Genomic DNA, 14,538 nt, shown 5'->3' on the forward strand with positions numbered 1-14,538 from the left:
CAGTAAAGAGACTGAGACATTCCTCATCCAGTTATAAATGACAAAAATACAATCAGTGTTATGTTTGTGTAAGTCAAAATTCCAAGTGTGTAAATAAAACTATTTTAATGCTCTGGATTTAGATTGTTTAAAGCAAAACATGTTGCTTACATAGTGTTGAGAAGTTTATTTCACTTACCATTCTAAGCCCCTTTATCTCCTTTGCTGCTGTTTGCTATTTCTAATGACTGTTAGGGAACCAAGAACAGCTATGAGGACATACTGGCAAAGATAGTCTGATAACCTGGCTGCATAAAAATGCAGGTGTTTCTTGTAGCTGTTAGGATGCATCTGTTCAATAAATGTAAATAATTTTTCTAGAACATGCAGTTCTAGTAATGGTATGCATATTGTGTTCAGGAGAAACCGTCCAACCATTCAGGCTACTAACATTTAAATCTAGTTTCTATTTCTGAATTGAAACAACGCTGTATCTTTGGAACTTGTATAGTGAACCAAACCAAACCTTTTTGGTGGTATCATTTTGTTCATCTGGAATTACATGAAATAAGAAATTATGAAATCAAGCAATTTTTTAAAAGGAAGCGAGATGGGGATGTTTACATATTTTGTCTTTTTAGGACCATTTGATGTGCAGCAGTAAAGCTGCACAGCTGAACATCCACAAATTGTGTATTTCTTTGTGTAGTATATTGTTGGTACAAAGGATAGAATTTCAGAAATGAAAAACATTGTGCCTTGCCTTTCTTCTAGGGAAACCCTTAAAATGTCTTGCCAAGCTGTAGCTTCTTAGCTTCTGCATTCCACCTCTTTTGTTTTCCAGAAATAAATTTTTTAAACTTTGTAATTAGCTACACGATTGTATAGAGGAGGAAAGTATTGCTGGCAGTAATAAGTGTGTCTGCACATTGAGGCTTGCTCATTGTGTAGACACAACATGCAGACATCTTGTAGCTCTTCAGCTGAGTATCAACACACCATTAATAAGCAGACAGCTTGAAAACTCAGCTAGAGCAGAGCATTTGTTACAAAAAGGAGAAACTGCTTTGATCTGGCCATTGCATTTCTTAGAACTGCTGTTATTATGCATAACAGAGTGCTCATGTTTAACTGGCCATCATACCTAGTCTTCATATGGTCCCCCTTTATACCAGAATTGTAGAAAAGAGGAATTCCTGAAGTATGTGTTAGCTACAGATAACTCACAGCATGTTTGTTTTGGAGGAAGAGCAAAGGAAGGAAACTGACATATTTATAAAACCTATTTTTTTCCTCTCTCCTCATCTAGAGCAAATGAAAATAGTACGAAATGATGAGAGACCATCCAAGGTAATTGTAAGCTGTTCGTGTGCAGTTTTGCTCCACCCTGTACACACTCTATTTTTGTTGTTCTTGCTGTGGTCCCTTGAGACAATTATTAATGTTGCTGTGTCTTGGAATGCTTGTTACTGCATCTGGAGATGAGAAAATTCTGTTTCCTCTCAGCAATCTCTGCGGATATGAACAAACAGGTACAACATGCTCAGGCAGCGCTGGTTAGAGGGAGGGGGAGCAGTCAGATAAACCTAATGTGCCAGTATCATTCAGGAAGCTCTGGATGAAAGTAATTCTGTGACTTCTTGCAAGTTGTTGAGTACAAGCATTACTTCAAAAGTAACTATAGTTACTGTAAGAGTATTAGAAGCACGCAAGTTTTGATTGTCCCAAAAGGCAGACTGCTAAGACTTTGGTACAGATGTCAATGTTTTTAAGAACTTGTTTTCAAATCTTTTCTAATTACTGTGAAATACGTGGATTGTAGTAAAATAGCTTTTAATTAGTCTGGGACCCTTCCCTCTTACAGGTCCTTTAGTGAAAATAGGGCAGTATTTATGCCAGTACAGTTTTCTGCTGTGGCAGTGATTGAACACTAGATTAAGACTTTGAAGGAGTCGGGCATGGAGGAGCAAGCAGGGAAGGACTCTATTAGCAATAAATATCTGGGAGCCTAATTTAACAAAATGTTTTGTTTCCACATTAAAAACACATTTCTGGTGCATTTTCTTCCCCTCTTTTGATCAAGGGTGTTTTGGACTTGAGCCAAAACGTGTCTATACACGGAGCTATCCTAGAATAATTACTCTGGAAAAAGTAGCTTGGATTAATTCCACGGGAGCAGAGTATTGTTTCAGAAGGAGTTATTTGGAGTATCAACATATTTGAGTGCTCTGTCTCAATTGGTCTTTTCTCAGTTTCTCTGGAATCTTAGCTTCTCTCTTTGTACCCTGGATACAAGGAGAAAAGAACAACTGAGTAAGTATTGTTATCCTGCTTGGAATTTGTGAGGTTTTAAAAATTTGCATCTGCTTCCCTAATCCAGAGCACTAAACCAAGATTCTGTTAAAAAACCAAAATCTCTTTCTCTGGAGTGGGTTAAGTTGATAAGGTATGCTGGCAAATAACCTTTTGGAGTTATGGGTGAAAGCATAAGAGAAAATGACCTGGGATCCAAACCCACATACTGTTTTTGAACAATTAAAAGGTAGGAGTAAGAAAGTTTCAGATGTGTTCACAGATAAGAAATGCTGGAGGAGGAGATTCAGGTAGTCTTCAGTCTCTGTTCTCATGTGGTCTGTGAATAGTCTAGAAAAGAGAGATACTTTTTTTCTTCCCTCCTTTTTTTTCTTCTTCTCTTGCATATGTTTTTTGAGGAATACGAACTAAATACCGGGGTCATGATGGCCACAGTTCTGTATCAACCTTAGCACACTTGGGCAGTGTGTTATGCCCGTGGTCGGTACCCGCACCGACTTCACGCCGCTGAGCAGCAGCCAGACCGGTATGAGCCCCGCAGGGGACACGGTTTGCTGTCTCAAACACATCCCGCCCCCGCCATGGGAGCTCTCTGCCCTTTTCCCCAACGGCCCGCTCCTCACCTGCGGCCGTGACCCGCCCTCGCTACGACTTCACTTTGTGTCGCGAAGGGCAAAGACATCCGAGAGCGGGGGCGCGGCAGGCGGGGAGCCCCCTGGGGGCCCCGGGAGGCGATGGGCGACTCACGGGCGGGGCGACGCCCTCGGCTGCCCCTCCCAGGGGAAGGGGCCCAGCCCGGGGACATTTTGTGCTGTGCCGGGGGCCGGGCACCCACGGAGGGCGGGGCGGGGCGGGCCCGGCGCGGAGCCGGCGGGGCACGACGGGCGCGCTCAGCGCGGGGAGCGGCGATGGCGCTGGCAGCAGGTTCCCGTGCCGGGCGAGAGCGGATGGCGGCCCTGCTCGTCCTCTACCTGCCCCTCCTGCCGGGGCTGGCCGGCGCCTTCAACCTGGACACGGACAACGTGATCAGCTGGAGCGGGGAGACGGGCAGCCTCTTCGGCTTCTCCCTGGCCATGCACCGGCAGCTGCAGCCGCAGGAGAAACGGCTGTAAGTGCACCGCGCCCCGCCCAGCCCCGTCCCGGGCCGCCCGCCGGGACCCTCCTACCTTCCACCGCCGGGAAACTTCTCCTGGCGGCGGGCCGGGGTCGGCAGCCCTCCCGGGGTGTCCGGCCGGCGGCGGGAGCGGGGCCGGGCCGCCGGGGGCCCTCGGAGGGATGGGGCAGCACCTGCCGCGGGGCGCTGCGGAGCCGGGGCAGCGCCGAGCGGCGGGGACGTGCGGCCGAGCGAGGGGCCGCCCCCACCCCGGGGACCTGCGGGGAGCCGGGGCTGGAAAGGAGAAGCGAGCGACAGCCGCCGCTGGGAGCCCTTCCCGCCGCATCCTGCGCCGGCAGGCTGCAGCCCGGGGCGGCGGCGATCTGCGCCCCCGGAGCCTGCCCAGCATCTCGGGTTTCGGCTCCCTGGGCATACCCGGCATCGGTAACTCAGGGTCTGCTGTTCAAGACAGATCCCTGCCCGGGAGTGCAGATGAGAGGTGATACTAAGAAGTTAAGAAAAATAAGTCAGGGCTGGTGGTATATGCATGAAACTTCTTTTGGGAAATTATGGAGACAAAATAAGGCTCCTGTGTACATCTTCAGCATCCTTGCTGCTTTGTGTCCAAAGCGGAGCAGTGCTGGACCCCACCCTATCCAGTAGTGCTGGATGGAATGTGAGCATAAAGTATTGTTGTTAAATAAATGCACCCTCCTCAAATATTTAGTTTTAAATCAAGGCAAGATGTGCTCATTATCCGTATAGAGTTAGTGGGAGAAGGAAGCTGAAAATAAATAATATTCTTTGTAAAGTTAGGTGGTAAGTTGAAAAATCCTGTAGGCTCATTTTGCTCATACTTGCATTCTTGTGTGAGTTCATAAAAATTACAGTGTGTGGAGGAGTATAAATCACATACACCCATGTTTCATCTTCCATCTAGCAGATAAAATGACCCATAGCATCCTGAGGAATGAAATGCAAATCTGTGAGCTCCTTTCCAGAGGCCTTCGTCTTAATTCTTGACAGGATTATGCTTGCACAGGTCTCATTTTAGTATTACCAAGAAAGCAGTGCCTGAAGCTTGTTAGTCTCCTGTTGTATTGTCAGTCCTGGCAGAATGAATGTGGAGGAATATGCAGACAGCCAATTACTGAGAAGAAAGAAACAGCAGAAACACAAGGACAGTCACAGTATTCAAGCTGGTATGTACTATTTGGCTGAAATGCCTCAGAGATTATTGGCATGAAAGTTCTGTATTGTATGTCTAGTAAGTGCTTCCTCAGGCAGTCCAGTGTGGGGAAAGAGCAGAGCCAGATGCTATCTGCCTTGACATGGCTTTCTGAATCCAGGCTTTCATGAGAAGCAAGGGTCTCTATTAGAGACAAAACCAGACTAGACAAACTGCGTTTTATGGTGACATGCGCTTCTGAGTATGAGGTATCTTGGCCATTTTTCAACTCCATGAGTTTTAGCATAAGGAATTGGATTGCTACCCTGGGTAGCTGCTGGCTAGTATGCTTGGAATGAAACCTTTTATGTCAAATGGGCATGTTGTAGTCACTTTGAACATCATTTTTGTAAGAGTAGTAAGAGTCTGTAAGAGTAGTAGTGTGTGGCTTTAAGAGAACAAGACATTAAATATTCTGAACTCTTAGGGGCCAAGTTGTGTTTAGCTCATTTTGTGTGAGCTCTGTCTTCTGAAGCAGGAGGTTTGTTGGGGAGTCTTGAAGAGAAGCGTTCCATGTTAGGCTGCATTTTTATATCATTTAAAAATGAGCTAGGTTGAGCTAATACCAGAGGATTTGTGTGGTCTTTTCCATGGAAACCCCATGCAATTTCTAAATGGATTGATTCTTCATAGATGCAACAAATGGTATCTGCTGTCCGGATACTTGGGGAAGGTGGAAAGTTCTGGGAGCAGAGGTCATACTGAAGTCTTCTGCTGAGAAACAATTATGTCTGATGCCTTCATGCTGCCTGTTACCTGTAACAGCAGGACTTGGGTGCAATAACTCTGCATTCCCAGGTGCATTTTGGTCTGTCTTACCTCTGCTGCAAAACTGCATTTATGTACAGCTATCTCTTAGTCAGATAGAAGTATTTATTTTACCCTTTCTTCTTGAACGGATGCTAATTTCAAAACTCAGTTACATTTAGAGTGTGAACACTGTTAAGCAGTTGCCAAAAATACAAAAACTCCCGATTCATTCTGAAGTGTAATTAAAAGTGATACTTGGAATCTCTTCTGGCAGGGACCCTCATTTCAAAGAAACCTGTCAGCTTGAGCGCCTTTCTACCCCTCCAGTTTTACAAAATTAGAAAGAGGTTGCACAGACATGTGCAAGCTCAGTCCATCTTTGGAAAAACAAGAAAATGAGAGGTAAAAGGTAAAATACATGGAGTGTATTCAAGGGCTAATGGCTTGGAGCAAGGCTTGGTAAAACAAATGAAATTATATGTAATTTTTCTCTTACCTCATTTAAGCATTTGTTAAGTGAAATGGTTCCCTCTTCCTCACACAGGATTGTTCAGTGTTAATCATTACAATAATCCTCTGTAAAGATGAGGGTGGAGAATGTCTAGGAAGTGTGACAAATAAAGGTACAGCTGAAATAGCCTTTGATTAAACATGGTATTTACTTTTGACCATCTTTTTTTCTTAGTCACAGAATACTGTGGATTTCATATTAGCTTTGAATGACAAATTAATTTATTAGTGTTAGCTACAAATGCCATGTTTGCTAATGAATTACTTAACTTTCAGCGTTATGAACAGATGACTGTTCAATTGCTTTGACATTAGTTGTAAATAATACTGAGTATAAAGCTATGAACAGTAACAAGATTTTGGTTTTCAGTATCTTCAGGTTAGAAGAGTTGGAAAGTTTGTTAGAGAGGAGAAAAGCTTTAGTTTATGGTGACTGAAAGTGGACTGCTAATGGTGTGTGGGTGTGAAAGACAGCTGAATACAAACTTTATGTGCACTGAGGAACATTATTGTTGGAGGTACCAAGGCAGTATCCCTGGATTTTTGTGTTTGGTTCTGGTTCATTGTCAAGCATAGTGAATCAGGCAGGAGAAAAGGCTGATGGAGCTCTAAAGGAGCTGGGCTTATTGTCCTGTGTAAGGTTGTTCTGTTTTTAATCTATCAATATGATGAAAGGGAGTTCTGGTTCTGCAGGGGAGTGGTGGCACAACAGCAGCACATTTCATCTGCAGACTGAAAGGAGTTTTGTAACTTAGAGGAGTCTGAGACTGGGGCATAGCTATAGGAGAAACATGGTTAAAATGTAAGTGGTCCTGTGATGAAAATGTGAGTGTATCCAGCATCTCTAGATGGGGACTACACTGATTATGGATTTATTAGCTACTATATGTTATAAATATATTACTATTAGAATAAAAATGTAAATACTAGCTACTCGCTATATATGTAGTGCATGTAGTCACATATATGTAATTTTATAGGATATATAGAGATATAGTCCGTTCCATTCCAGTTTGGTTGTAATTCACAACGACTTAAGCATCTTGAATTAGAACACAAACATCAAGAATACCTAAATTTGTATATTTCCTAGAATCATAGACTCCTAGAATTACGTGGGTTGGAAAAGACCCTTAAGGTCAGTCCAAGTGTGAACCTAACACCCGTTAGCCAGTTTTTATTTGTGGTTTAGAATAATAGAATCACAAATTATCCTGCCTTGCAAGGGACCCACAAAGACCTACTTGCAAGTAATTCTGATAATATTTTCAGTGCAAGTATGGAGCTGAATTCAGGTAGGCTTCGTGTTATTGTGTAAGGCTAGAAGGGATGACACTGTAGTTACTAACATTCAGGATTCTCCCATCAGCTGAAAAGCTGTATTGAAAGCTGTGGACAGGCACTTTATGTCAAGACTGCACTGACCATTACTGGCCATAAAATCCTAAACATTGCAGTGTCTTACTGAAAATTTTACTTGTCACAGGTTTTGCTGACACTGCATGTCTCTACTGTGAGCTTTTATATCAATACATAACAGAGTTGCCTTAGGTCAGCAGGTCTGCTGGCATTGCTGTGCTGCTGCAGTGCATCCTCTGTGGCATTTAGCCAGTACTTTTGTGTTCTCTGGGGCTTGGGCTCAGAGACACTTTACTCCAGCAACAAAGGGCTGGATGATGCTGGTCTGCAGCGAAAAATGACAATTTCTGCATGCAGAGGTGGTGTAGTGTAATTCAGGCTTTGGGTGAAAAACAATGCACGTTTATACCTTCAGGTTTAAAAGCTGTAATAGTGATGGTCCTTGGTGAGTGCTTCTGTCAATTAAAAAAGAAAGGATTTGCAATAAATTTCCTTTTTTCTTAGGCTGTGATTTTACTGTGTCACTGCACCTTGTATTTTCTTCTCTTGAGTGTCTCTCTGATTTTGTCTATGCAAACTAATATTGGATAACCTGCTTAGTATGCTTATTTGCTTTCTTAGTGACAATAGAGGAGTTTGTGTTCAAGATAGATGTCCTGTGGCAAAGGTCAGGATCAAATGAGGGGAAGGAGGAGTAGTTGAAGAGTTTACTTGTTGTGGTAAAAGACAGATTTTCAAGAAAGATCCATTTTGCTAATATCAGGGGTGAAAGAAGCAAGACAAATTTATGTTGCATAAGGGATGTGTAGTTGTTACAGGAGGAGCAAACTGCAGAAGGCTGGCTTTTTTTCCCAGTACTGATTTTGAGTTATGTTCTTGGTTATCGGTGGCAGAAGCCAGACAGGTACGTTGGCTTCTCATAAATGTTTTTTTCATAAGGCCTAACAAGCACAGAAGAATGATTACTGATCTAATTTGTTGCTGTATGATTTCTCCACCAAATAAATGAAATTAGCATAGTGGGTTGCCTGGCATGTTACAGCAGTAAGCTGTTCATCAGTCAGCACGGGCCATTCCTTTTTCCCCTGTTAAATTCCACCTGCATGTGCCAGAGCAACTGTAAGTTTTATAAGGAATGCATTCTGGTAAATTCTCATTGGAGATAGCATGCTCATTTTGAAAGAGCTGCATTTAAAATCATCGTTTAAATATTTCAGAACCAGCCTGGGTCTAGATGAGTCATTCTGGCCATAACTGTAAAAATGCCACATTTTGAGGGCATATTCTGTGGAAAGGACAAGACTGAGATAAGGCTATTGGGCAAATGTCAGTTTAAGAGCAAGTAAGTAAAAATCCATATTATTGAATGAGCAGATGGTGGTCTGTACTGTGAAACATTAGCTGGACAATGAGCACCTTATCATTGTATTTAGCAAGGGTAGGTAACAGCACATGAATATTTGATGAAAGAACTATGTAGAATAGTCTGGAAAACATTGAATAATTCCTTTATTAGCACTACATATTTTTGATTGCAATATACACAACCAAGCTTTGAAAGTAATGGGAGAAGAATGTGGCTTAGAAAACAAATATGAACATGGAAAAAAATGTTTTGCTTCCATTTTTAAGGGAATAATTCTGTATGTTAAAAATAAATTAACTATACCATAGGTTACTAAGGCTCCTTTTGCAGCTCTTGCATTTAAGGTATTGTATTCTTGTTAAAATGCACTTCTCTTGGGTTTAATGTATTGTATCACATTTTCTAAGATTATTTTGAGAATCCCATAGCAGTTACTTTGGAAAACTGCAGTTATGTTGGCTTAGCTTAAACAACAGGCAGTGTGTATTCTGCTGTGAAGTACCTGAGACAGATTTTTGTACCAAAATAACAGTGAAAGGCAAAAGGTACTGCTTCTTGCATTGTGATTTTTGGAGCATTTACTAGCATGCATTGATTGCTTTTGCTGGAGTGGCTGTTTTTCTTGTTTCCTCTTACAGAACTGCACCTAAAATATGTAATGTCCTTCAAGGAGCTGAGCTAATGTGTGTGAGGATGATTAGACTGTGTTAGGAAAGGAGAAGATCTGCTGAATCAAGGAGAAAAGAAGGAGGGATTTATGGGATGGGCCCTGTCAAGATGCCATCTACAGCATAAAAATGTATTCCAGTCCCTCCAGGATAACATGGAGAGATCCTGCACTGGATTTCACTGCCAGCTAGCAAGTTTCTAGGCTACTTTTAAACTGTATTCCTTGCATTTGTTTTCTATTTTCAAGGTGTTTGGAGGTCATCTAAAAGAAATAGAGAGCAGCAGACAGGAATGATCAGCATTGTTGAGTTTGCTGATAGCTAGTGTCCATAGGAATGGCAGAATTATCTCAGACTGAGTGTTACTTCCTTTTTAGTGAAGATGACACTTTTTTGGAAATGGAGCTGTATATGCTTAGTCTCTGCATGATTCATCTGTCATTGTCACCTTCCTCAAAAGTAGGTCTATAAAATAAATCTTAAAAAAACAAAGAATTGCAAATATGCTGAAGACAGCTCACTCCTGTATTGCCTGGGGTTGTTTGTTCAGCAGCACATGCGTGGGTCAAAGGTCTGAAGGAAATGCATGTTTATCCTGAAGTGGTCAAAAGTGGCAAGCAGCTGTTGCAGATAGCAAGGACACCATCATCATGGGAGGTTGAATTTTTTGTGTATTTTACTTACTGCTCCTTTCACAATACTCTGCTAAGGGAATTATAAAGATTTGTTAGCCTTGCACTTTGTCATCAGTGCAGCTGAAGCTGCATAATGGTTTAGTCTGCTGGCTCTTAGATGTTAGTGATGTCTAGCAGAGTGTGTGAAAAGCCATTTTAATTATCCATGTTTGTGTAGTGTGAAAAACCCTCAAGTGAAAACCATCTTGTCTTGGCCAAAGATGCTAAAATAAATTTGGTATATTTTTTTCTTATACAGCCAATTCCTGTAGCTGCTACTACAAATATGGTGTAATTTTGCAAGTCCCTGTAATCTTTTTATCCACTCAATTTATTTTTCTGCTAGAGAAATGTTTGATAATTATGTGGTGTGGTCCGTGAATATTGCTGAAGATGCAAGTTTCTCTTCCCAGCCAAGATGTGTTCCTGCATATAGCAGAAGAAAACTTCTGTTGTCAGATCAGATGTAGTCCTAGAAATAGCTGCAATAGTATTTGTACAACTTGCAGCTTACAGGAACATAGGGTGTTAAAAATACTGAAAAAAACCTAATTCTAAATTCTGCTCAAGTGAGAATGTAGGGAGTGGAAAAAAAAAAAGCATGTATGAGGGGATGTGTGTAAAAATTAGGTATGTGTGCATGTGGAGGAGTAGCAATATACAGAGTAAGAGATTGCAGTGGGTTTCTTGGCACAGTCACAAACGTAAGTTTTTTTGCAAAAAATCTTGTTCTTAAGCTTTTAAAGCTGGTTGAAATTCTCAGTTTGAACATTCCTATTCATAGTAAAATATAATGGTTTCTTCTTCCACAGATGTGTATAAAGAGCAGTTTCTTGTGAATGTATCATTTAGTTCTGTTGATCTTTTTGATCAGTGGTTGAGTATCTGCATGAAGTACAAAAAAAGGGCTCTTTGAGCATCCCAGCTGCACAGGCTATGACCTGTTTCTCCTAGGGAAATACCTTATTGGAGTGATGTTCTTTAAAGCGACTTGAATGCCTGCGTTTTCGGTTAATTTGAAGGCGTGGGGGCATAATGCGTCATGTACCCAGTGACACATCTGCCTTTGTCATTAAGCTCACGGCTTGAAGAAAAGTGTTACTCAAACTGTGGATCCGATTATAGGCGTTTAGCCCAGGGCTATGATGGCTTTAAGACTGAAGGGATACTTAGAACTGTGCTCTAGCATGCAAGTGCCTTCGGGCTGTTGAAGTGTGTGTGATGGCTGTTCATGTACTCATTGTCTGAAGCTCTTATTAGGGATTACCTGTCAGGAAGGTCCACGCATTTCCTGCACATGGAGAGTTCCTTAGCTCCCTCCCACAGGGTACTGCTCTGTAGTCCCACAGGCTTAGGCTGGCAGCTGGGCAGGGCACAGCTCAGCTCAGGGGTGCCAGTGTTGGTCTGGTGTGGGTGAGCTTCCTTCCCCCCGGGGTGCTGCTTGCTGTGTTGTAACTAAATGTGATAAACTTCTGTTCAGACCTTGAACCAGGTAGAATTTATGTGGTTGTGTATCCAGTGTAGGAGGTTTCTACCTGTCTTGGTATTCTCCCTACAATTCAGAGGGAGATGGTGGTAAGTCTGGAAAAGGAGGAGCAGGAGGGAATCTCATAAATAGATGTATGAGAGAAGGAAATATGGCTTGGGTTAGCATGAGGAGCAGTTGCTCTTTCAATTCTGCAGGGCTGTATTAGTTGCAGAAGTGTCTCATATTGCCCATTGATTCTACAGTAAAATGTCCATCCCTCTCGCTGTACTTCTTTAATGCCTTTTAATAGTTTAATTATGGTGGTAAATGAAACTGATGTACTTCATTCTGTGAAGGAAATAAAGGAATGACATTTCAACCCAAATATTTGTTTTGTGCTGAATTAGAACTACTATAATTGTTTTAAAATGGCTTTTGGCACATTGAATGAACAGTATATGCCTGTTAAGGTTGTTAGTTCTCAAACAAGTAGTGCCTTCAAATACTGACTGTGGGCACTGCTTTCAGGTGCCCCCCCCCCCACCAAAAAAAAAGGAAAAAAAAGTGAGCAACTGTTTCTGTATTTTTATTTCTTTCTTGTTTACTTTATAAAACATGTACCTAATATATGATGTGATACTTCTTTAATTTTTCATGAACTTTTTATATGGATGCCGTTTCGTGGGGATACAAAGACAAGTCCTGCAAACGTGAAGAAGTTTAAATGAATTCAGGGGTTTTCTATGGCATGAATGGCCAGCAGCCCAAGTGCAGGAGACAGTAATTCCTAATTTCTGTGAGGCCTACAGAGGTAGCCATGTTCACAGGCCGCCGATGGCAGCCCAGCCTCGGCACAGCGGCTCCTCTGCAGGGCCCGCGGTGCGCGGAGCGGGGGCGGCGCTGGGCGAGGCCGTGGCCGGGGAGGGCCCTGCCCTGCTGGGGGGCTCTTGGCAGCCGAGCCGGGCTGCCCGTGTGGGACAGCGGGACGGACGCGGCTCTCCGTGCTTGTGGGTGCCTGGGGGCTGCTGGCTCACCCCGGCTGCTTTGCTGCAGCTGTTCCTGCGTGCCTGGCCTGCTGCTGTTGGGAGCTGCAGCTTGCTGCGCCTGCAGAGGAGAGCGGCTGGGTTGTGCCCAGCTGGCAGGGGTGGCACTCCCGTAGTTCAGCCCTTCCAGTGCCGACAAGGTGACTCTGGGCGGGGGCTGAGCTAGGACTGCCAGGATTTTGGCTCCCAAGTTAGTTTCTTGAAATGGTGCGCTTGTCACTTTCGAGTTAAACCACATGTTGTTTTAAGAAGATTTCATGCAGTACCAGGCACTGCCATGTTAGAGAACCTGAGTGAAAATCCCCTTAACATTATTTCTCCTGTAGGTTTATCATAAATTAATTATAAAGCTGTCTGATACCTATTTTACAGTACCAGTTTGTAGTCTGTTCCTGGCACGAGTGCTCTTCCTTTTCAATCTGAAAAATGTATAGATTGTAAGGGAGACGTTAAACCTGTAGGTAGTATACAGGTTGCACTTGTTATTTGACAGTATGAAATCTGTGAGGTATCTGTTGATTAAAGCCAGAGAGTGGTGTCTGAAATGGAAAACTGGATTTTGAAACACAAACTTGGGGCAGACTGTACCATTTCTTCTAAGAAAAATGCTTTGGAATTGGAAATAAGATCTGCAAAACCTGTTTCAAATCCAGACAGGCTGGGCTCTGGACTGTGATGGGAAAGTGTTTATTTTTCCATGTGACTTTCAGAAAGTCAATAATAAGTGGCCTTTCCAGAACAACAGGTATCTTTGTAGTTCCAGTTTTGCTTTGTATTAGCTTGCCCTAGTCCTTGTGCAGTTTTTGGCTTCTTTTTCTAGCTTCTGTCATAATCTGTTTCCTAAAAAAGGCTGAAGAAATAAAATGAAAATTGCAATCCTTCAAGTGCCAAGCCTCCAGGCAACAGAGTACATTAATGATGTACTTGGCCACAGCTTTGCTCTGTTAGTTCCAAAGTTTAGCTGTGGAGCAGCAGATCAGGAAAATATTCAGTCGCTTAAAATAGCTGTTAATAGCATACTGACCATGATGGGTGTCTCTGTGAAAAGCATCACAGGTAAGCTCCCTGCTGACACAGTTACTGGTTGTATTTTGCAGGGGAGGATTTTTTTTTGGAGGAGCCCATAGTTTAGCTCCAGTTCCCATCAGCAGCCCAGTGTGTGAAGGGACAGTCCCTCTGTGCTTATTAGTCTGTGGTGCTCTTGTCCTGTAACTTGTTTCTTCTGTGGAATGGCAAATCCAAGCAGGAAGCGGGGCTGGGGCCACCAATATTCACAGTGGCTGTCCCACTGACCAGCTTCAGTTATGTTGAAATATTTTGGTGGTTAAATGCATCCATCTTCTGTGGTTGTTAATTTTAAGAACAGGTGAGACCAAATCATTGCAGAGGAGTGAAAATACAGCTCAGGTCGAGGGCTGTAGATGCCCACATTGTGATCAGGGATCTCTGCCTGGAGGTTTTAAACATTTGATAGATGACTTGTGATGGTGATTTTGTAGTAAAATTTAAAGTGAGTTAGAGCTGGTGGCTCTATGTTGCTTAATCTAGTGAAACTCTTTCCCAAGAGGGCACTGGAAGTGGGAGAGAGAAAGGATGTAGGAGTTTAACTGTCCAGTCAAGGGTGAGCCATTTCATGGCGTTTAGCTTTGTCAGTTTCCAAATTTGCCCCCCTTGTGGAGTCTTTCTGAAAACATAATGAAGTGCAAAGTCTGCCGTGGCAGCATTGTTGCCTGAGAACAGCAATGTTCCATTTGAAACTTGTGCTCTGAGGAGCCTGCAAAATTGGAAATTACTTAGACCAGTGACTACTTTATTTCACTTACATGTGGAAGTGGTTAATGGTTTCTTACCCAGAAAACACTTTCATGATTTCTACTCCAGTCTGTTAAGGCTCAGGGCAGGCACTATGGGTGTGTTTGCTTTTACTTTTAAAGAAAGGCTGGCAAAGATGTGGTGCCTTGTTTGGGTAGAAGGACACCATGGAAAAAGAAAGAATTTAAGGAATGAAGAAAACTTAGGGAGATAGCAGAGTATCTGAGTTCGGTGCAGACTGTGGTATTTTTTGTATTTGTTTAAATCAAAATATA

General features: G+C 42.8%; 1 protein-coding gene across 5 annotated transcripts in view; it reads left to right on the top strand.

The window, feature by feature from the left end:
* Positions 1–1,310: 1,310 nt before the first annotated feature.
* ITGA6 (integrin subunit alpha 6) overlaps positions 1,311–14,538 on the top strand; it is a 40,408-nt gene continuing 27,180 nt past the window's right edge. Inside the window, exon 1 of one of the 5 annotated variants that reach the window (XM_063162141.1) lies at positions 1,311–1,329. In XM_063162141.1, the coding sequence (XP_063018211.1) occupies positions 1,313–1,329 (17 nt within the window). In that variant the 5' untranslated portion in view covers positions 1,311–1,312. Of the gene's footprint in view, positions 1,330–1,492; positions 1,512–3,193; positions 3,401–14,538 lie in introns of those variants that run through there. The other 4 variants (XM_063162142.1, XM_063162143.1, XM_063162139.1 and 1 more) reach the window with 4 other exon arrangements.

The sequence above is a fragment of the Melospiza melodia genome, chromosome 8, assembly GCF_035770615.1.
Source record: "Melospiza melodia melodia isolate bMelMel2 chromosome 8, bMelMel2.pri, whole genome shotgun sequence".
NCBI classification, from domain to species: Eukaryota; Metazoa; Chordata; class Aves; order Passeriformes; family Passerellidae; genus Melospiza; species Melospiza melodia.